The 23,404-nt window shown below is 45.8% G+C and overlaps 1 protein-coding gene across 3 annotated transcripts in view; it reads left to right on the top strand.

Moving 5' to 3' along the window:
- Positions 1 to 23,404, top strand: part of Dac (dachshund family transcription factor) — a 299,290-nt gene that overhangs the window by 144,532 nt on the left and 131,354 nt on the right. For 2 of the 3 annotated variants that reach the window (XM_076799304.1, XM_076799305.1), the window contains exons 3-4: positions 10,259 to 10,487; positions 15,185 to 15,247. In XM_076799304.1, the coding sequence (XP_076655419.1) occupies positions 10,259 to 10,487; positions 15,185 to 15,247 (292 nt within the window). The remainder of the gene's footprint in view (positions 1 to 10,258; positions 10,488 to 15,184; positions 15,248 to 23,404) is intronic. The other variant, XM_076799306.1, reaches the window with a different exon arrangement.

Below are 23,404 nucleotides of genomic sequence, written 5' to 3'. Positions count from 1 at the left end.
TTCGTTGCACAAAGGCTCACTGACGAAACTAGTCCCGAACTTCCCAAACCTGAACCAGTCTTCACGGGACGCAAGTGATCTACAGTATATTCAAAAACCATCGGTCGAAGGATCCACGGAAGGATCTAGCACTTTCAGTGCCACGCTTCCCAGAAATGGGGGACAGAATTGGGGGCCACTATATTCTCTCGCATATTCTCAAAAAAATTCACATAGGTGCCCTCATTCGAAATAAGACGAAAGCCGGTCCCGAGCCATCGCCTTATATCGAAAGAAAACCAGCGAAATAACGGCGTGGGTCAAAAGCCATCGGTCGAAGATCCATGGAAGGATCTAGCACTGTATTCTAGTCTCTGGCATATTTTCAAAAAAAGTCGCATAGGTGCCCTCATCCGAAATAAGACGAAAGCCGGTCCCGAGTCATCGCCTTATATCGAAAGAAAACCAGCGAAATAACAGCGTGGGTCAAAACTGACTCCGGCATAGGCCTGGAACTCGCAGGGAATCCGAGGGTAAAGGAAATCCGTCTCCAGTGTTTGCTCTATATATGTCCCAAATGCCTAGCCGATAAAAGTCCTAGAACTGTCCCCACTTCCGCGGGGTATACCCCCTGAGGGCCCAAGAAACTCGAGAGACCTCGGTCACCGAGTGTAAGATCCCGTGGATCAAAGAACGTCTCCTGGACGATATATGTCCCTGGCTAGACCCGTAGTTTGGACAAATATCGAGTATACACTGTATATCATACGGCTCGTCAATTTTCGATTTCTTTGATTGCTTTGAAGAAGCAATGCTTAAAAATTGCTCTGATTTTGAGCGTTTGAGGTTGGACTCGATGTGGCAAGGATCCACGGGAGGATCCATAGTATTGAGACGTAGCAGGCTCCCGCGGGATCGAGGGTGGAGAAGAGTGAGAGAGTAAGCTACGAGCAATCTTTCGGAACCGTCGCGTCAACGCTGGCCGAACGCATCTTCACCTAACCCATCCTCGCTACGTTTCGCGTCCTATATACCTTTCACGAACCCTTCGCGATCTCCCCTCGGCCCTTCGGCCGAACCACGCGTCGCCTCGCGAAAGAGCAGCCCAGTATTTGTTCTTCCAGGGTCTCCTTCCAGGGTACGAGCATCATCCGAGGGCAGTAAACCTTTTGATATATAGTCGAAGCTTTTTAGAGTTCTGTCAGCCACGCCCACAATCAGCCTTAGTATTATTTACACTCCTGGTGGTTTGTAGTCGGTTGTCCCGCTTCCCTGCACCGTGTCTGGGGTCCCGGTCGCTGTTTCTTTTTTAACCCGTCCACCACACCGCGTGATCTTCTTGTTTCGTTCTCGGGCTCTATTCCTCTTCGGCAACGTCATCCTGTGGGATCCGATGATAGTTTTTCCGTGGCGGTACCGTTTTTCCTTGCATATGGAATCGATATACTTCCAATGGAGGCCGATCTGATTGCCTGCGTCCGTCGATCCTGAAGACCCAAGAACCTCTTCGGCAACGTCATCGTGGACCTGCGATGGTTTTTCTTCGCGGTATCAGCTCGCCTTGCATCGGGATTCGATTTGCTCTTCCTGGGGACCCAATTCGTTTAGGATGCTTCTTCAGGGACTGCTATACCGGCTTTTTAAATTGATACTAATTTCCCTTCCACTGGAAATTCATACATTTCCAGTGGAATCATTTTCTGTCGAGATTCATGAACACAGGGACGCTGGGAGGCTCTTCAGCAAGGTTCGTGTGGTCTCTTCTAGTGGTACTATTTTTCTATGTATCTAGGATTCATATACTCCCATCAGAACCCCTGCGATCCACGGATCTATAGGCCCAGAGGATCTCTGTGTGCCACCATCGTGGCCCCTAAACTGGATCCTTCTGTAGATACAACTTTTCTTTGCATCTCAGGTAGATTCATTGCTACTGGGACCTTATTCATGAAGATCCATGGATCTAGGTACCCAGAGAACCTCTTTCTGGACTCTTACACTGACTTTTTTAACGGACATCAATTTCCTCTAACCTGGGTTCGATTCTTGCTGGATCTATGATTTATATGGTCCAAGGACCCAAAGAGGCTCTTCGACATCATCATCGTGGCTCCTACTCTGATTTTTCCTATCAGTACAATTTTTCTTTGCATCTAGGATCCACTTACCAGGACCTAGTCAATGATCCACAGACCTACAGATTGGCTTCGTCACCCTGGCTCCTAGGTTCTTCTAATTTCATCTTCACACCTCAATCCGCTTAGCTTGAGATCTACGGACTCAAGGATCCGCAGAGCCTTTCCACAGTTTATTTCCTCCGGATGAACGCGCCCAGCCTTCAGCTCGGTCCGCGAAATTTATAAAATTAGACACGATCCTATACCCCGGCTGCATCCCCGCGAAATTATCTATTCCGAGCGGGTCTGTTATGCGATCGCATAGCCCGCGGGCTAGATTTCGGATTTGGCCGACGAGAGAAGAGAGAGCGATAGAGGGAGGGAGAGAGAGAGAAGAGAGCGCCCAACGAACCCGAATCGGCTCTCCCGAGCCACTCGGAGAACGAACGCGGTCCACCCAAGAGAAAGGGACGCATATTTTATTCCGAAAATGATGATGATACGCACGGAACCTTGCCCCGACCCAGGCTGACCGTCCTTCGCCGTTTTATCGCCGCGATTCCCCTTCGGTGAACTCTCTCTCCCACTCGCATAGCTACTTTTCTGCTTCGGGAGATCCCTCTCCGTCCAGTCACGAGACGCCCTGGATCCCGAACTGATAAATCCTCGCGGAGATCGAAATCTGGACGCTCCAAGAATATGGCACAGTGTTTACTCGATATTTGTCCAAAAAACGTGTCTAGCCAGTGACATGCATCGGCGAGGAGACGCTATTCTCTGATAAACGCGACCGAGGTCTCTCGGGCTTCTTGGCCCTAGACGGGCTATCCCCGCAGCAGTGGGGCCAGTTCTGGGACTTTTATAAGCTAGGCATTTGCGACATATATCGAGTAAACGCTGTATCTTCCATTTCTCCCGGGGGTTTCGCCGACTGCAATTGAACATTTCTATCGCGACAAAACGAACGGGATTCAAAATTGTATGGTGAGTTTATGGCAGTTCTATTCGGACCGGGGCCCTTCAGTTTTCATGGGGCCTTAGCAAACTGCCGCGAAATTGGGCCAGTGGAATTTTTATTGAGATCATAATTGGGACATGTAATTCCTTGTTGTTGTTAAGTGAATTTAAGGTAAGATGCATTGCTGAAAAATATTAATTTTTTGAGATAGATCTCGAAGGCCAAGCATCCCCCACCAAAACGGTTTCTACGGGACAGTCGCGAATTCGAGGCTGAATGGGGCAATGGCTCGTTGTCCAATCGGTCAAAAACTCAGCTGCGAAGGGGGGGATAAGGGGGGTAGGGGGTTCTGGATCGGGTTGTAGCCCCGCGAGACAGCGAGGACGTACGTCTCAATACGTGGCCGGTGGAGCGATTAAGAAGAATGGGTGTGGTAAAAGAGGAAAGCGAGGAAAGAAGACCATCGAGCGAAGGAGGAGCGAGGAGGAGGTGTACATACCCATGGCATCCACTCTCTCCTCGGTTCTTTCCAGACTGGACGCAAAGGGAGCTACCTCGATGGCTGCCCGCCTGCCTGTCTGCCTTTCTGCCTGCCTGCCTGCCTTTCTGCCTGCTAGCTTGCCTGCCTGCCTGCCTGCCTGCCTGCCTGCCTGCCCGGCTTCTCGACTCTCTCGATTACTTGAAAAACCGGATTCCTCCTGCGCGAAACTGTGTTTCCCGTCTCGTGTTTATGTACCACTACACGCCGCGGGAACAATGTTGGGATGCACGTGCACGCTAACGGCGCGATTCTCGCCCGCGTACGCGAGAGTTCGGCTGCCGATCTCGATCGGGATCGAAGCCCCGAAGCGGGGGCGGATGAAGGACCGCGGAGAGTATAGACGGGGAAAGAATGAAGGAACTGTTCGGAGTGGTGGCAAGTCGAAGCCACTTAAAAGGGCCGCGCCACCACCCTTCGAGATGTCGCAGGGGAAGGTGTTCGAGGGTTAAATCCGAGGGTTTTCGAGGGACCGAGGGTAAACAGATACATGCCGCGGCGCAAACAGGTCGAAACAGAGCCGAACCTTGCGTACTGCTCGATAAAGATCCATAGTGGTACGCAAAGTTTCATAGTACTGTCTTCTCTCGATATATGTCGCAATTATTTGGCTGATGAAAGTCGCTATTCCCACTACCGCGGGGTGTAACCCGTGAGGGACCCAGAAGCTCGAGAGTAAACATAATACGGGTATGACCTTCAGCGTGGATCAGATAATAATAGTATCTCGTGGATGATATATGTCGCTGGCAAGACCCGCGTTGTTGACTTATATCGAGAAGACACTGTATTTTGAAAAGTAGTAGTTGAAGGGGTCTTTTAGTGGACGACGAAGTTGAATACTGGGCGACTTTATTTTATTTGTAATAGGTGGAATTAATTTGGCAATTTTCGAATGAGTTTTCTGGGAAATTAACTAGGAACGAGTCTAATACTGAGTCTATTAATTTTAAGGAATCTTTGGGGCCAAATGTTTGTACTGACTTTGAATAATCTTTCGGAAAATAAGATCGTGTTAATTCTGAAGAATCTTTAAAAAACTAAGCTTGTGTCAATTTTGAAGAATGTTGAAGAAACTAAGCTTGTCCTAATTTTAAAAAATCTTTAGGTAAATAAGCTTGTGTTAATTTTGAAGAATTTTGAAGAAACTAAGCTTGTCCTAATTTTAAAAAATCTTTAGGTAAATAAGCTTGTGTTAATTTTTAAGAATCTTTAAGAAAATAAACTTGTATTAATTTTGAAGAATCTTTAAGAAACCAAGCTTGTATTAATTTTGAAGAATCTTTAAGAAAATAAGCTTCTATTAATTTTAGAAAATCTTTAAGAAACCAAGCTTGCGTTAATTTTGAAAAATCTTTAAGAAACCAAGCTTGTGTTAATTTTGAAAAATCTTTAAGAAACCGAGCTTGTGTTGATTTTGCCGAATCTTCGAGGCCAGACGTTGGTACTGACTCCGAAGATCGAGATCTTGATTTGGGCCCACGGTGGGTCGTCAAGTGGTCAGTGGTGAAGCGCTGTCATCGGTTTTCTTGATCGCTTGGTAAGAACAATGGCGCGGAAGGTCCACGGGGCTTGTCCCACGGGAAGAGCGTCCCCGGGACAAAGGGGAAATTTTCCAAATAATTTCACGTCGTTTGCTCTCGGTCAGTCGGGCCAGGGATCGCACGGTGGATAGATCTCCTTTGCGGACTGGCGAAAAAAGCACAAAGGGAAGACGACGGGCTCGACCTGCCCGGTCAGGGTACACCGGTCACTCTGTGGGTGAAGCTGTTCGAGTACATAGGGTGTTCTATCGGCTGTAGGCAATTTTATGGGGTGGTTCTACTGGCGAAAATAAGAAAGACCGACGAGATCCCTGGCTGCGGGCGTGTTTTTAACCGTACAACTGCCTGCCACTTTCCCGAAAGAATTTTTTAATTTCTTCTTTTATTAATGCGCCGAATATTATTTAAATTCTGAAATTCTACAAGAATCTAGAAGCATATTAAAAGAGAATGTTACAAGATAATGTGAAGAGCGACGTTAAATGTGAGAAGACTCTGTTACAAATTATTGGACGTATTGATCCACTCAATTTTATTCTCCCACGTTTACAATGTGTGCTATGAAAGTGCTTACAGGCGTTCAGTTATGACCACAGCTAACTGCATGATCAAAATTTTTTAAAAGCTATAGGGTAAGGGACCCTATTACACTAATTATTGTGATTATATTAATTACACTTATTTTTAAAGCATATTGAATATTAAAAAGAGATATTGAACATTTTTTATTAAAATCAGTTAATAAATATGTCCTATATCTCTTTTCCAATATTCATTACGCATTAAAAATAAGTATAATCAGTGTAATACGTAATTGGTATTGGGAATTGGTACCACAGTAATTGGTACCCCCACAGTGATCGAGTCCCTCACCCTAGGTGGCTCTGAAAATAATTGTAAGATCCTGAATTAATTCTAGAAGTCCCAGGCAATTAATCAAATTAATTTTAACTCTTCAAAATGTTGGAGTATCAAACTTGTTAAGATTTCAGATGACTTTTATTGCATGAAATGACCCTACCTACATGAACTTATTTAATCATTTTCAACGGAGGAAATTCGGCTCCTCTTTTTCTCAACTCCTCCACGAGTTCAATAATTGAAAACCTTGAAAAACCGTTCAAATAAGCCCACATTTTCAAAATCGTACAATCTTGCTAAAAAGTGGACCTATTTTTGCATCTTCAGTCTCAAATTAAGAAATCTAGTAGCCAACACAGATAATCGGCTCTCGCAATGTCACCTCTCGCAGGAGCGGATCACTACAATTAGACAAAGGATCGACGACTTTCCCACCGTGTTTCATCGAACAGCCCGGTTTCATTCGCATGATCTTCATCGGGTTCTGCGAGGGCCATAGCATTATCTCGCCGAGTGATTTCCAGCTGTCGGCCAAGGGCTCGCCACGAGTAAAGGCCCGTGTTCGCGACGCATAACAAATTCCACCTGTGTAGACGGACTCGCCTTCCATTCATCTGTCCGTCGCCGGGGAACGGACGCGACGATAGGGGGGGACGCACCGGGCACTCATTTAGCCCGGCAATTTATTCTCGCGTTTTGTAATTAACACCAGTAAAAGAAGTAGCTTGCTCGTTCCAGGACCAAGAGAGGACTGCGGGGGAGGCGGCTGCCTAGGGTCGCTGGCACACCCCCACCTTCCTCGATTTAGGCTCGCTATACCCTCGTGTCTTCAACCATTCTTATAGACCAATTCATTTCCACACATTCCATATATTCGTATCAATGGAATGTTATTTCATATTGGAATAGTTCTATCTTCAGGTTGTCTGAAATTGTGATGAATCATGACACGTCATGGGAATTAAATTTTCTGATAGTCTCGGCCAGAGTTGGACTTGGTGGTAACATTGTACGTGAGAGTAGGCTACAAATTTTATGCATTTGTGGCAAATTTCCCACTTATTAAAAATATTGACCCTTTGCACTGGGAATTATTTTAACAAACATTTCGTCCAACCTAGAATATTTCAAGTTTTCCATTTTATGGCCACCAATATGATTTACTCATAGAACAGTTAACTTGGTGGTTTAATAAATATAAGAAAATTTGATAATGTAAAAAATATTTTGAGCTGGTATAGCAAGTTTTAGTGGCGCATAGGGTCTGCACAATTCCCAACAATTTTTCTACACCAAAAGTGAGCTTAGAAATCCTCTTTGGATTCCTCTGAAAAATTCTCGGATGACGTTACTGGGGGTGACTAGTAGTTTGACAACTGAAATTGTTGTAACAATTGAAGGGTCCGATGGGTAATGCGTTAACAAATAGGGATCGCTCAGAGATCGCAGTCTTGAGCATCGAGTGCGTCTTTGGGTGACGGAGCATAGAACGCAGAAGAGCGATGAAGAAAGCGAGAGAGAGGGGGGAGGGGGGACGATAGGGGGTGGGGGCGACAGGGTGAAGATGGGTGAGCAGCGAAAAAGGCGAGATGGCCAGATAGTAAAGAGGAGAGTCAGAGGGACACGCGGTGGTAGAGTACGAGGGCAGGTCCGTAGGAAGAAGTCGAAGTCGAAGTTGAAGAAGAAGAAGAAGAAGAAGCAGAAGAGAAGGAAGAAGAAGCAGCCAGGGTCCGTGTAGAAGAGCAAGGGGACCTGGGTAGGAGGTGGATGATGGAGGCCTCTCTCCTCTGCATGCCACTGCAGTCAGGCCAGACAGAAAGCGGTCTGTATAATTATGGGTTGTCACCTCATCAGCTACGAGAGGGGCAAAGGCGGTGGCGTCGGCGCTGGTCCGGCTCGCGCGGGGGCAGGGGTGGGAAGTTATAGGAGCGCGGTCTTTAGCTCAAATTGTGTTTTATCGTCCCTCTCGTCTCGCCCGGGGCGATTCGCGACCAGATATATCCTTCTGCGGATCGTTTTTTCGAGATCGACTCCATTCCTCCCTCGTTCGGTACGCGTCGAGTTTCGGATCTCCCCGCGAGAGATCGGCGAGAGGTCGCGATTCCGATCTTTCGCGGAGGGTAGCGTATACGGTCGAGCGTGGTCCGGTGTGGTTATACTTCGAAACGTCTTCATCGGTCGAGCGAGAGATCGCGACCGCCGCAAATACCTATTGTCGGGGTTATAAAAATCGGCGGACAAGCGTTTTAAGCATCCTCGCCGATCGGAACGTGCCACGCCGACTCTTCGGGTCCTCCCTCCGACACCCCGCCGACCCCCTCGTTCGATCCTCGTTTCTTCTCCATTCTCTCTCTCTCTCCCTCTCTTTTCCCGTCTCTCCGTGCACACGTAGCAATCTGCGCGCAGAGCACATACACGAAAAAAGAAGGGAGTGCACCGCGCGAGAAGGTACTGAGGCTAAGTGGAGAGTTTAGAGGGATTTCATTAAATCATATGGATTGGGGATAATGTATGTTATTGAGCGGAGCGTTCAAATCGCGCTCTATAAGTTGTAATAAGTCCAATTTTAGGGCCGGTCATGGGCCGGGTCCCACCAGTGGTTGTCAAACCGGCGCGGCCCGACGCGTCCGACGACCGCCGGTTAGTATGGCAACGGCTACGATCGACAGTCACTGGCCAGCGAACCCGCCACTTACTCGTCAAACGGCCAGCCGGTCCGCCGAAATCACTGCCATTTAGATAATTTGTAATGAATAGGCACCGCTCATTTTCTACCCCCTTCCTTGCTAGCCCCGATACCTCCGACCCTCGTCCCCGCTCCCCGCTCCCCAACCCCTCTCTCGATCTCTCTCTCTATCTACCTTCGCAATCCTCCCAATCCGGGGCCCAGCAATAGCATCGTCTTCGGCGTCCTCTCGTCCGAGGGACCCCGTGCAAACGATAATCGTCGAATCGTTTCGGTAAACGAGTTCGATTCTCGATCCGCGAAACAACGTACCGTACGATCGCCGAGATCACCAGCTCGGGGGATCTTGCCGGGGATCTAGCGTCCGTCCTGTTTGGTTGTCCAATCGTCCGCTAAACATTCCCACTGACGAAGATATATCGCTGGATCCTAGTGCCTCGAAACGGGAATCCACATGTCGAGACGAGCGCAAATATTGCGAGAGTATTTGCGTTGGGGACGTTGACAATCAGCTGACGTTCGGTGGTATAGCGTTGCCAGAGGGGTGGTGCGAAAATGTGGAAGTACTATATGTTCAAATTGTCAGTCCAAGGGCGTTCCTTTGATTTCTTTGTGCTTCAATCTTTGCGCAGAATTTGGCTCGGAACTGATATTGTTATGGATCAGCAACTGGAGTACGTTCATTTATCTTAGGTATTGGATATTAAAATGTTTTAGCCATTGGAGGAGCCATAATTGGCGAGGATCTTTTTATTTCTTGTCGAAAGGGACATTCAAAAGAGAAGGTAGACATATTCTGTTGTGTGAATTTACAGTGTCCCTTTAGAAGGGACAGGGGGTGCAAAGGGTTAATAGTTGGTAGCAATGTGTCAATTGTCCCAATTCCCGAACTTCCATAGATTGCTAAGTTGCAAATAGGTGCCCTTAGAAGGGACACTGCAAGGGAGTGCAGAGAATTAATTTTTGTGCCAATGTGCTACTTGTGCCAATTTCTGAACTTCCAATCAGAGATTGCTAAGTTGCAGATAGATCCCCTTAGAAGGCACAGTGCAAGAGAGTGTAGAAAATTAATTTTTGTGTCAATGTGCCACTTGTGCCAATTCCAGAGCTTTCAATCACAGATTGCTAAGTTGCAAATAGGTGCCCTTAGAAGGCACAGTGCAAGGGAGTTCAAAGAATTAATTTTTGTGCCAATTCCTGAGCTTCCCATCACAGATTGCCAATAGATCTCCGTAGAAAAGACAGTGCAAACAATGCAGAGAATTAATATGTGTGCTCAATGTGCCACTTGTGCCAATTTCTGAGCTTCCAGAGCAGAGTGCAAGAGAGTGGAGAGGATTAAGTTTTGTGCCCAATAATGTGCCACTTGTGCCAATTATCACAGACTGTTAAATTGCAAATAGGTCCCCATAGAAAAGACAGTCCATAGAGTGCAGAAAATAAACTTTTGTGCCCAGTGTGTCAATTATGCCAACTCGCAGGTCCCCAATAATTGTTTGTTAGGTTCCCAGATAGCATCCTGCGGTTGTGGCACATATTTTCATGTGTTGACGATTATTTTTCTTTCGGTTTCAGATGTTCCAAGGATGGAGAAGTCCCCGTTGCTAGCAAACGGGTACAACCACCCACCCACACACCTCAGTCACATGCAGTTCATGCAACTAGGTGGACACCCTGGTGCAGGACACACTGCCATCCTCTCGCCAGCTAGTCTGCCACACCACCTGCAGGCTCAGGCACAAGCGCGTGCTGAGCAGGGGTTGAAAGTGAACCCTAACATGTCCAACATGGAGGCGCTTGCGAGGTGAGTCTTGTAAATGTGATTGACCTGGTAACCAGTTCACTACCACCGGTGACATGACATTTTCACGTTGTTTTACACCTTGTACCAGTCATAACCGTTTTGTCCAAAGGGGGACCCCTTTAGCCTTTCGTTATACTCATTGAAGGGGTGTGTAAATTAATACAGTTAATATAAATTTAACTAACTTTCTATTCCACTGTAACTCTAGCACAAAATATTAGCATATGAAAAACGTATATGAACTAAATTAAAAAATCAATGACCTGATTGCTACAAATTTTCTCTGAAATAGAGAATAATTATTTTTGAGTACAATCTTCGGACAGTTTCTCTCGATCAATGACGAGTTTTGAATTATTTCTTTCACAATTATTGACATCACAAAAATGTTTAATGAACTTCTTCATTGGAGCACACATCCCAATAAAAATGATATGAACTCTGCACAGACGAAGTTTTGTTATAACAAAGCTGTAGTGCTGAAGTACCAACTATAAATTCCCTAGCATCTGTCAATCCCGAAATTCTGCCTAGCACACGAGGATTGAACCAGCAGCGCGAAAGATAGTCCTCTAGTCAGGGATTCGTTTAGGGTGTCGAGGGAAAAGTTAACAGGTAGAAGCCTCGCCGTCAGATTAGAAGGCCCGTCGATTCGTCGATTGAAGGCGATAGCGAGGAAAAATAGAGAGCTAAGGCGGAGGGCTCGCGGGATCGTTTCGGGCCGGGCTGCGATTCGGAAATTGGATTTGCTCGTTTCTCCAAGCTCTTCCGCGCGCGCGGACTCGTCCTGTAGCGGGGTAGGTCGTAACGAAGGGCCGGCGAGGCCAAAAGAATACAAGTTTAAGAGGATTGGAAGAGACGGCGAAGCCGTGGAAATCCAAGGGGTCTCGACACTGCTTGATCTTTTCTTTCCCTCTCTCGTCGTTGCCTTCCATCGGAGTCGACGCGACGATGGCCCGGCTCCGGAGTCCGTTTCCTCGGGTGCCTCGCGCGTTCCTTCTAGGTCGTTTACTCGGCTCGAGTTACCTTACCCGAACGACCTCAACCGAGGCACCCTTCTTCCGCGTGTTTGCCACGCGATCCCGTCGTCGCCGATCTTCCTTCTCGCCCCACAACGACCCCGCGGACTAGGTAGGTCAAAACCAGAGATTTTTCCAAGATCTTCCTTCCACAGAGACATCTCTCGACCATCTTCCTGCAAAACCTCCGCCCAGCATTCGGATAGTTAACGGTGTTCTACCCTGCAACAGCTACCCTCTTCGTCAGGAATCAAATCAGTGTTCAAGTATCGAAACATGATTTATTTTTCGGAATCTGGTGGACCTACGTGGCTAAAATTTGCCATAGTAGACACCCATAGTACGTTCTATCTTCAGTATTAATATTAATTTTTTAAGTGCCATGGTTCATTTTTTATAAATAATTTAGTTAGAGCTTACAATGGTACACTTGACCCGATTGATTCACTGTCACGCCCGCAATTTTACAGATACCTCAATGAAATTTGCAAGGTACATAGACGAAAGTACACACTTCAAAACGTATATAACAATTTTTCGATGAAAAATTTTTCCGCTCTTCAAAAAATTGTCAAAGTTCACCCTTCCTGTAGAAAATGCGGTCAACAAGCTAGCTTAGTAAACTTGCTCTAATGGATTTAATGTCACGTCCGTAATTTCATGTATACGTCAATGAAACTTACATGATATATAGCTGAAAGTGCCCTCTTTGAAACGTATATAACAATTTTTCGATGAAAAATTTTTCCGCTCTCCAAAAAATTGTCAAAGTTCACCCTTCCTGTAGAAAATGCGGTCAACAAGCTAGCTTAGTAAACTTGCCCTAATGGATTTAATGTCTCGTCCGTAATGTCATGTATACGTCAATGAAACTTACATGATATATACATGAAAGTACCCTCTTTGAAACGTATATAACAATTTTTCGATAAAACATATGTCCGCTCTCCAAAAAATTGTCAAAATTCACCCTTCCTGTAGAAAATGCGGTCAACAAGCTGGCTTAGTAAACTTGCTCTAATGGATTTAATGTCACGTCCGTAATTTCATGTATACGTCAATGAAACTTACATGATATATAGATGAAAGTACCCTCTTTGAAACGTATATAACAATTTCTCGATCAAACATATGTCCGCTCTCCAAAAAATTGTCAAAGTTCACCCTTCCTGTAGAAAATGCGGCCAACAAGCTAGCTTAGTAAACTTGCTCTAATGGATTTAATGTCACGTCCGTAATTTCATGTATACGTCAATGAAACTTACATGATATATAGCTGAAAGTGCCCTCTTTGAAACGTATATAACAATTTTTCGATGAAAAATTTTTCCGCTCTCCAAAAAATTGTCAAAGTTCACCCTTCCTGTAGAAAATACGTTCAACAAGCTAGCTTAGTAAACTTGCCCTAATGGATTTAATCTCACGTCCGTAATTTCATGACTAGGTTAATGAAACTTACAGGGTACATAGACGAAAGTACCCTCTTTGAAATGTATATAACAATTTTTCCCTAAAAAATTTTTCCACCTCCCAAAAAATTGCCAAAGTTCATCCCACTCGTCTCACGCAACAGACGACGCCACGAGACAGGACCGGTGCATCATTAACGTTTCAAAACCACTGCAAAGGTATTGTTTAACGTATTGAGACGTCTTGAAAGTGGGTAAATAGACCCGAACACCGTTTCTGATTCCCCAGACTCCCGTCGGAGGGGTTCTGTCCGTTTCGGTAAACCGAACGAGTAAATCCCGGCGGTGCCGAGACGTATATCGCGGATTACGCGTTTCGGAGTCGATCGAGGAGGTTGTGTGCGGGGGTGGGGAGGGGGAGCGTGCGGTGTCAGGGTGCAGCTCGCATCGTCGAAGGAGGACCCTGTTCCTCTGGAGAGGGTAAACTGCGGGGCTAATCCCGGCATTTGTTAACGCGTTTCTAATAGATGCCGTTAGCGGCGGGACCCTCTTCTCTAAGACCTCGGCCTCAGCCACCGGGGGCTTCCGAGGATACAGACGCTCGCCTTAATTTTCGATTACATCCGCCTGCTGCAATTAGCCTCCACCCAGTCGCCATTAGCCCCGCGTCGGACCTCTCCTCTCCGTTCCTCCCGATTTTGCCTCGATTTTTACCTACTCGCATTCTTCCCCGCAAACAACCGACAGAAACGCAGACCCTACCCCGTTCAAAAATTCTGAAAAAATTCCGGGACTCTCAGAAAGGCCTGGGACACGTTCCCGATTCCTCAGGACATCATCGGACAGGTTCCCGGAGCGGGCAGACCGTGTCCTTCCAAGGCAGAACGCGTGCTATGTGCGGAACGACGCGACGAAGGCGGCGCCGCACGTTTCGCATTATGATTTCAGCGCTTTGCTTTTAATTAAAATGCAAATCTATCGTGGAGGAGAGCTAGAGCGAGAGAGCAAGAGAGAGAGAGAGAGAGAGAGAGAGAGAGAAAGACAGAGAGACCGGGAGGTAAGACGGATTACGTCTGGGGGCGGCACGACAAACACCGGAATATGATTAATTCAACGCAACCCCATCCTGGCGCACCGCCGTCACCACCGTTGCCCTATCGCCACCCTCTAATTCAGCCTCGAGCCTCGCCCCCGCAACCCTCTAGCCACCTAGCAGGTCCTAGAGTCCATCGTTGGCCCTACTTCCTATCGAACGTCCACTTTCCCAGATCGTTCGACGTCCAAACGTCCTGCGACGTCCATCTTCCTCTAGTTAGAAAAACGCGATTTCTATTTTTTTTTACCACGAAGCACCTCACCAAAAATTCTGTAAAAATTCGTGAACCATACCCACACCTATACACTGGTACTGTAAAAATATAAACGACGTCGTTTCTAAACTTCCATAGGAAACCAGCATTTTCTGATTTTCCTCTGATTTTGGAATTCTTACGACGGGGATTTTCAACTTAAAAATCTGAATTAATTGCAGTATGTGTATCTGGGTGTTGGACATCTGTCCGATTTTTTTCAGAATTTTCGCACACGACTAACCCGGGGAAATAGACCGAAAAGTGATTTTTGCATTTCACCCCGTAACTACCCTCCCGGTCGAGACACAGGGTTGTAATTTTATACAACCTGTTTGCTCTCTATTCCGTATCGAATGGCTGTTTAATAACGGGTCCATCGCTTTCGATCGAACGGCCACTTTCCGGGACCGTTGGACATCGGGACGTTCTGCGACGCGCGCGTTACTCCGCCGATTAGTTCGCCTCGCTCCCATCTCGATTATTTCTTTTTCTGGCGGTCGATATCCTGCGTCGAGAGTAAATTAGCCGGGCCTAGCGACGACGTCTTTTTTAATCAGCCCGGGAGACTTCAAAGCGTCCATCGTCTTCGTTTCGAGAGTCGGGGCCAGGCACGACGATCGAGTCAAAGGACAAACGAAAGACGAGACGGAACGAGGAGGACTCTTAATCAACTCCGCGGATCCACTTTCCTCCGAGGATATCCCGTGGCAGGGCTTATAATTAACCGATTCGCTTATCAACCCCGATGTCCCCCCGGTACCGTTCCCATGGTCTTCTCCCCTTGATTCGTGTCACCCCCTCTGTTACCATCCTCCCACCGACGGTTCTTCTTTCTGCTGAAGGACTCCGAGCTTCGGATCCTGTTCGCGTTTCACCCGTCGTCTGTCTCAAGTGTCGCTTTTTTTTGTGATCCACAGGTCCGGGACGGTTTGGGAAAACTGCCGAGCTGCCTACGAAGATATCGTGAAACATCTCGAAAGGTAGGAAACATCATTCGTACCTAAATCCGTAGGGGATGTGGGAACGTTTAACAGGGGTCTGGAACTAGGATAACCAGCGCAGATTCGGGTCTGGCTGAGATTGAGGCCTGAAAATGGGCTCAGGTTGCAGCTAGGGACCTAAAACAGAGGTCTAATAACGAAATAAGAGTTGCAGTTAGGGATCTAGAACTGGGGTAGCTGGCGTAGCTAGGATCCAGCTAGAGTCCAAGACAGGAACCTAAGATTGAAGTAAGGGTGCAGGCTAGAGTTGAACAAATAGGTCAATGAAACTTACAGGATATATAGATGAAAGTACCTACTTGGAAACGTATCTAACAATTTTTCGATAAAAAATGTTTTCACCTGCCAAAAAATTGTTAAAGTTCATCCTTCCTGTCCTAGGCACCCTTCTTCTTCAGTAAACTCGCCCCATTGAATTGTGTGCCACGTCTGTAATTTTGCAAGTACCTCAATGAAACTTACACGGTGTATAGACGAAAGTCCACACTTCAAAGTGTATATAACAATTTTCCCAACAAAAATTTGTTCACCTCTCAAAAAATTGTCAAAGTTCATCCATCTTGTCCTAGACTCCATTCTCTTTAAGTAAACTCGCTCCATTGAATTCTGTGCCACGTCTGTAATTTTGTAAGTACCTCAATGAAACTTACAGGGTGTATAGACGAAAGTCCACACTTCAAAACCTATATAACAATTTTCCCAACAAAAATTTGTTCATCTCTCAAAAAATTGTCAAAGTTCATCCATCCTGTCCTAGACTCCATTCTCTTTAAGTAAACTCGCTCCATTGAATTCTGTGCCACGTCTGTAATTTTGCAAGTACCTCAATGAAACTTACAGGATGTATAGACGAAAGTCCACACTTCAAAACGTATATAACAATTTTCCCAACAAAAATTTTGTCACCTCTCCAAAAATTGTCAAAGTTCATCCTTCCTGTCCTAGGTTCCCTTCTTCTTCAGTAAACTCGCTCCAATGAATTCTGTGCCACGTCTGTAATTTTGCAAGTACCTCAATGAAACTTACAGGGTGTATAGACGGAAGTCCACACTTCAAAACCTATATAACAATTTTCCCAACAAAAATTTTTTCACCTCGCAAAAAATTGTCAAAGTTCATCCATCCTGTCCTAGACTCCATTCTCTTTAAGTAAACTCGCTCCATTGAATTCTGTGCCACGTCTGTAATTTTGTAAGTACCTCAATGAAACTTACAGGGTGTATAGACGAAAGTCCACACTTCAAAACCTATATAACAATTTTCCCAACAAAAATTTGTTCACCTCTCAAAAAATTGTCAAAGTTCATCCATCCTGTCCTAGACTCCATTCTCTTTAAGTAAACTCGCTCCATTGAATTCTGTGCCACGTCTGTAATTTTGCAAGTACCTCAATGAAACTTACAGGATGTATAGACGAAAGTCCACACTTCAAAACGTATATAACAATTTTCCCAACAAAAATTTTTTCACCTCGCAAAAAATTGTCAAAGTTCATCCATCCTGTCCTAGACTCCATTCTCTTTAAGTAAACTCGCTCCATTGAATTCTGTGCCACGTCTGTAATTTTGCAAGTACCTCAATGAAACTTACAGGATGTATAGACGGAAGTCCACACTTCAAAACGCACCTAAAAATTTTTCAAAAAAAATTTTTCCACCTCCCAAAAAATTGTCAAAGTTCACCAAGACTTCTAAGACGCCCCGGCCTTGGCCTTGGGTATAACCAACAGAGCCAGCAAGAGATCGACGAGTCTCTCGCGGTCAGAGTTCACGAAGAGTCTAGGGTTTTATCGAGGGCTAGATGTCGCAGGGCCCGCGTGATCGCAAAAATATCAAGCGGGAGCGGTTGCGGCAGCCGCGGGCGTCGCTCGCGCTTCCGATAAATCAGCATTACCGTCCAGCATCGAGTTTCCGGTCGCGCGACACGTTGAGTCCGGCGCTTGACGCCGTAATGCCCGCGTGATTTGTACGGTGCGAGCCACGCACCACCCCCTCAAATCCATCCGCCACGCCGAGCAGCCCCCGGGTGTCCCGTCACCGATACGACACCGACGTCGACCACCGACGAGAGAGAACCCACCCCCCCCCCCTCGAGCCACCCCCGTCATTCGCCGCACCGAGGTTTCAACCGTGATCCTAACCACTTGTCACTTCACGGCACGCAGATCATCGTCGCGACGTGCCCGTCCATCATTCGGGGATTAAATCATTCGACTGGCTGGGAAATGGTCCCGCGCGCACCCACCACCGCCACCGCCGTAGCTATACACCGACCCCCGGCAACTGTTTTCCACCCCCGCGACACGAACACTGCCCGAACTCCTTTTCGACGACGGGGAGCTTTATTCCGTGAAAGCCGCTCTTTCGCTTCGCGGACCTCCGCTGAATCGGGAGACCAACTTCTACCGCCTCGAATGATCTTTACCAGGACTATAGCAGTAGCTGTCACCCTTTTGAAGTGCCTGAAAATGGAGTGAAAGAACTTCTCCAGTCATCGATTTCTTCAGCTTCTCCAATTTCTCTAATTCTTCCTGTTTCTGCTTATTCTACTGGCCCAGTTCGGTTTAATTTTTATTTCTGGGTCATAGAGGGTCTTTACCAAATTTTGTTTACATTTCCCAGGGTTTTAATTCCCTTTTTATTTTGTGGGCTGCTTGCTCTGTAGGAAAAAATCTAGTCAATTTCTCTACCCCTGCTTTTATATTTTTATTTTAATGCCTCTTCAGGAATACTAGAAGAGTCACCTATGGATTAGCACTCATTTCAAAATTTTTATTTTATTTTCTATGCGTTTGTCACACTTTTCGTATTATGGGCTGCTTGCTCTAGATCTTGCTCTTGCTCTCTGGAAGAAAATCTTGTCAATTTTTCTACCCCTGCTTTCATATATTTATTTTAATGCCTCTTTAGAAGTATTAGATGCTGCTGACTTAGCTACCTGCTGGTTGACACTCACTCCAAAATTCCTATTTTATTTTCTATGTATCTATCACACTTTTCATCTTGTGGAATACTTGCTCCGAACCTAATTCTTATTCCATTCTGAAAAATATTTAGAATTGCTGCTGCTTATCCTGCATTTCTCTTTTATTTATTTTAGAGCATTTGATTAGTTACCTGTGGAGCGACGCTCTTCCTGAATCATGGTCCGAATCTTCCTGTGCTCCTTCCTCTATATTCCTACGATAGTCTCCAACGATTCAAGTCTTCCAACGAATTTCTCATTCAGTTCCAGATCTTTGAACCCTTTTACCCTTTTTGCATCCCTTAAAGCCCTCGATGTAAAACAGTCAGCCCGGTTCCCAGAGACTGTATCCAGTCTCCCTCTTCATTATCCGCGTCTATCTCTCTTAGGGGGTGTCAGGGGGTGTGCGGAGGGGGTTGTAGTTCGAAGTGAATCGAGGCAGCGTCAGAGAAAGGTGCGAACCCCCGTGGTGGATCCGCGCTCGCGCGAGGGTGAAAATCGACACTTGACCGTCCGAAACGTAATTTCCAATTCAAAGGCAATGACCATTGCCCGCTCCTCCAACCAACCCCTTCCCCCCTGGTTTCCCTCTTCCCTCCCCCAGAGCCGCGTGGGTGTCCACCCTTCTGGGTCCACCGCCGCTGTCCGTCTCGTTCTATTTGCTTTAGCGGCTCTCTCGCCGCCGGTTCCCGAGTCGACTTCGTCAACCGGACAAACGCGTATTGTGATTTCAGCCTTTGACTGGTAGCCGTTCGATGGATATCGCAGGGGGTGGCAAATGGTCGCGGACCCGCGTGCACACCGATACACAAACCCCTCTCGATCAGAGAGAGAGAGAGAGAGAGAGAAAGACAGATGAAATGAGGGGTTCGAAGGGGGTGGATGCTGGAAGGGACGGACGAGCGAGCACCGTGAATATTCATGCCGAGAACCCTAGACGAATTCGGACTTGTTGCGACTGACACTGATGTAAACCTTTGTTTATCCTGCGTGCACCCTCGCCCCTACCTCCCCCGAACCACCCCCGACGCCACCCCCTCGGGCCACGAGAGTCGGCGTCGAGCGAGTATTTAACTGCGAGTTAAATTCTGATTAATCGTCGCCGCCCGGGGTTATTAATTGTTTGTCCTTTTGATTCTACAAGCTCGCGGAGGCTTGCAAACCCTCCCCCTCCTCTTCCACCTCCTCCTACAGTTGGTTATTCGCTCTCTTTCGACTCGTTCTTCCACTCTTTCTCTCCCTCTCTCTCTCTCTCTCTCTCTCTATCTGTGTCTGCGAGGCCTCCACCACCCCGGCACAGATCTCTCTGTCCGTTTCTAATCCCGATGATTTGTCGCCGTTGATCCGCCACCAGCGAAACCGAAATCCAGAGTCGGAGAAGTTATTCCGCTCGTTTGTCTTTCCGACGATACCATCCATTAAATCTCATAAGCCGGAAACTTACCCCTTGCCGCGCTTGCCTCGCGAAAAAATCTGTTTCCTCGTTTTTCCGAATCCAATTCTCATTCAAGAAACGGGATCCCCTAATCCCTTTGTAAATACATGTCTCAACAATTTAAAACGATTTACTTGTTTCTACTATGTTCACTTGTTCACACTGCGGGTCTTCGTGCAAAATAAAAATTTTCTTCATTTCAACAAGCACGAGCCGGATAAAATTGTCATTCTATTTTTAATAATTCTTTAATTGCTCGAGTATCATCATTTTGATCAAGCATGCACAACGCCCGCAGTTTAATTATTAGGGTCCATAATTACTATGAGGTTTTCAGAAAATACATTGTTCGATCAAGTCAATCTTCGTTGGTTACTCTTCATTGTGTTGGTCAATTGACGAAATCTTTTAAATTTAGTTAATTGCTGGAAGGCAAGGGACAAATGGGGTCAGCTAATTTTTCTGATGATCCTGTTTGTATCATTTCTGAATCATTCTCTGCATCCCTAAGATAAATCTATGAACATTTTTAGTTATAGACAATTTTAGAAATATTGCAGAAAATATGAAACTCACTTCATACTACATTAACACTGCCTATTATCTCCACCAAGACATAAAGCTACCAACTCAAGTAAAACTATACGTCAAACCAGCCTTGTCACCATAAGTTGACTACAGGCTTTTCGGCATTTACGACCCCAAAAAGTCTGTGTGAAGTGCAACCAAACATATTAACAATTTTTACCACAAAGTCAAAAAGAATCTTCCAATTAGCAAAAACGAACGTTCCCATTTATTTCTCGCTGTTCAGTCTAGCTACTCGAGCAAACCTGTCGCTTGTTAATTCGTCTGTGAACATCAGTTTTAATTACACAGTCCCGAAGCCCAAGTTGATTATCCCCCTGGACAAGAAGTTGGGTTTTTCAATTTCCCCGGCAAGTATAGCTGTTCCTCTCCAACCCCCCCGAAAAATGTCAGTGAATATAGGGGTAGGTTTTCGTGGAACGGATCCGAAACACGGAAACCGGCGAAGCGACGGATCCGACCACCCTCGCCGGCCGTAAACTAAGTAATATTAATGGTCGGGCCGATGGCAGTCCGCGCGGGCCCGCTATCAATGCGCTAATGTCGGCTTCCTGGCTTTAAAACTACCCCGTCATTCCGGGATAATTCGCGGCGCATTGTCGCTCGCTATCCGGCCGCGTCGGTTTTGCTATACCTTCCCCCCCACCCCTCGCCTAACCTCTCTGCCGGTTTCCTTATCGTTCACCTCTGAAATTCTCCCACCCCTCTGAACCACCCTAGTTTCTTTCGCCCCACCCCTCCATTCTTCTCCTCTTTCGAGAACCAGCTTCTCGCTCTTTCTCTCTCCTCCCTCTCGCCCCGGAGACGTCATTAATTACTACCGACGACGACGACAACGTCGACGAGCTTCTATCGTCGGGGACATCTGCTGGAAAATAATATTCATAAAGTTGAGCCCCGTCGTTACGAGCCACGTCGTTCTCTATCCATCTTCGCGCGTACTCGATCCACCCCCGTGACGTCGACCTGCACCGTCGACGGTCCTCGAGCACTGCGTCGACGACGGATCGGCCCTCGGAAAATGATTCCCGCCCCAGAGACACTTGCAAGGGCTGTTTAACGGTGTACGGGGGTTGGTCTAGTCTTGGGGTGGATGCAATTTTGATGCAAAAATCCTCACGAGGGCGCGACCAAAGGGATTTGTTTATTAACTCTAGAACAGTCTGAATTATCCTCTGCTTTTCGCAAAAATGATACTTTTATAAATTATCACAGAGATTCACTTATGGTTCCCACGAAATGTTGACTTCTTGCTGTCAGATCTATTTTAAATTGAAAACCGTCGATCATATGAAACTGACATCTGCAGCAGTGCAAATGCATCCCTCCCTTTGGAGGGATCAAATTTTTAGCTATTTTTAAAAATATATATCCAAAGAAATGAAGAATTGTTGAATAATTTTTCATGACTGCACCTTTGCTATCTCAACAATCTCTTAAGCTAAAAATATTAGAATCCGCCATTTTGAGTGTTGTGATCCAACCTAACGATTAGACTCCGGATTATTGTAAAAAAGTTTGTGCGTCAATTGCAAGTCCCAGGAGCCAAGTCGAAATTTTTCGCTAATAATTTTAATGAATCGAATATGATATATTAATACCCTTAAAGTTTTTTAATCTTTTCACCGTCTCAAATTGCACCTACTCATTTTCGTTAAAGTCCGGAATCTAGTGATGATCGAAGGATCCTTGAAAACGTTTTTCGATCGAGGGAAAAGAGGATCGTCGAAGTTGCAGGCGGATAAATCGCGCAGCTTCATTCCAACGAATGCATACTGCCGACCATAAACGCGCCGAGATCAATTTGTTGGGTCCCGGATCGTGGCGCAACCGACGATCGTCGTGATCGAGCCCGTATCGTTTCGCAACAGGGTCATTAGGAGGGTCTGTTTTCGGGTCAGGACGTTTGGCACGAGCGACCGATTCGTAGAACGAATCGACGTATTTATCCGATGGATCCTTCTGTCGCGCGATCAACGATCCACGTCTAGACGGTCGCCCGATTCCCCTGAGGGATCATCCCGTCACGCGAGCGACGATCTTCGGGATAAGGGATTGCGGATTCTCGAAATCGATCTGTGAATCATTGCCGAGGTTAATTGATCATTTGTTCTAGAAAATTTCTTGTCTCGAGGACGCGCAAAACGTTCTCCGAAGCAAGAATTCTTCTACGAGAAAAGAAGTTGGTGATTATCGGATGATTTATGAAGTGGGAAAACTTCAACTGTTGATCTTTAATTTGCTGGTTTGCTTTAAATGCTGGTGAATGGAAAAGCAGTTTTCCTAAAGGAAAAGTTTTTGGGAAAGGAAGTTTTCCTAAAGGAAAAGTTTTGTTAGGAGATGAAGTTTTCCTAAAGGAAAAGTTTTTGGGAAAAGAAGTTTTCCGAAAGGAAAAGTTTTGTTAGGAGAAGAAGTTTTCCTAAAGGAAAAGTTTTGTTAGCAAAAGAAGTTTTCCTGAAGGAAAAGTGTTGTTAGGAAAAGAAGTTTTCCTGAAGGAAAAGTGTTGTTAGGAAAAGAAGTTTTCCTAAGGAAAAAGTGTTGTTAGGAGAAGAGGTTTTCCTAAAGGAAAAGTTTTGTTAGCAAGAGAAGTTTTTCTAATGGAAAAGTTTTTGGGAAAAGAAGTTTTCCTAAAGCAAAAGTTTTTGGGAAAAAAGTTCTCCTAAGGGAAAAGTTTTTTTAGGAAGACGTTTTCGTACAGGAAAAGGTTTGTTAGGAAAACACGTTTTCCTAAAGGAAAAGGTTTATTAGGAAAAGACGTTTTCCTAAAGGAAATGTTTTTAGGAAAAGAAAAGTATTCCTAAAGGAGAGGTTTCTTTAGGAAGATGTTTTGCTAAAGAAAAAGAAGTTTTCCTAAAGGAAAAGATTTTAGGGAAAGAAGTTTTCCTGAAGGAAAAGTTTTTAGGAAAAGTGTTTCTGGAAGACGTTTTCCTAAAGGAAAAGTATTTTCCGGAAAATACGTTTTCCCAACGCAAAATAAGATAACGTCGGTTCAGTCGAACGCAAAAATGCTAAATCAAGGCTGAGAGAATGTAATGAGCACGACAAAAAATATATTAATCACCTGAGGATGATTGATTTGACGTGTCGATTTTTCTCAGAGTTTTGCGAACGGTCGGAAGATATTCTACACGTAATGATTTATGAATAAC

The sequence above is a fragment of the Halictus rubicundus genome, chromosome 13 (assembly GCF_050948215.1).
Source record: "Halictus rubicundus isolate RS-2024b chromosome 13, iyHalRubi1_principal, whole genome shotgun sequence".
In the NCBI taxonomy this organism is placed as follows: Eukaryota; Metazoa; Arthropoda; class Insecta; order Hymenoptera; family Halictidae; genus Halictus; species Halictus rubicundus.
This window is presented reverse-complemented; position numbering and strand designations above follow the sequence as displayed.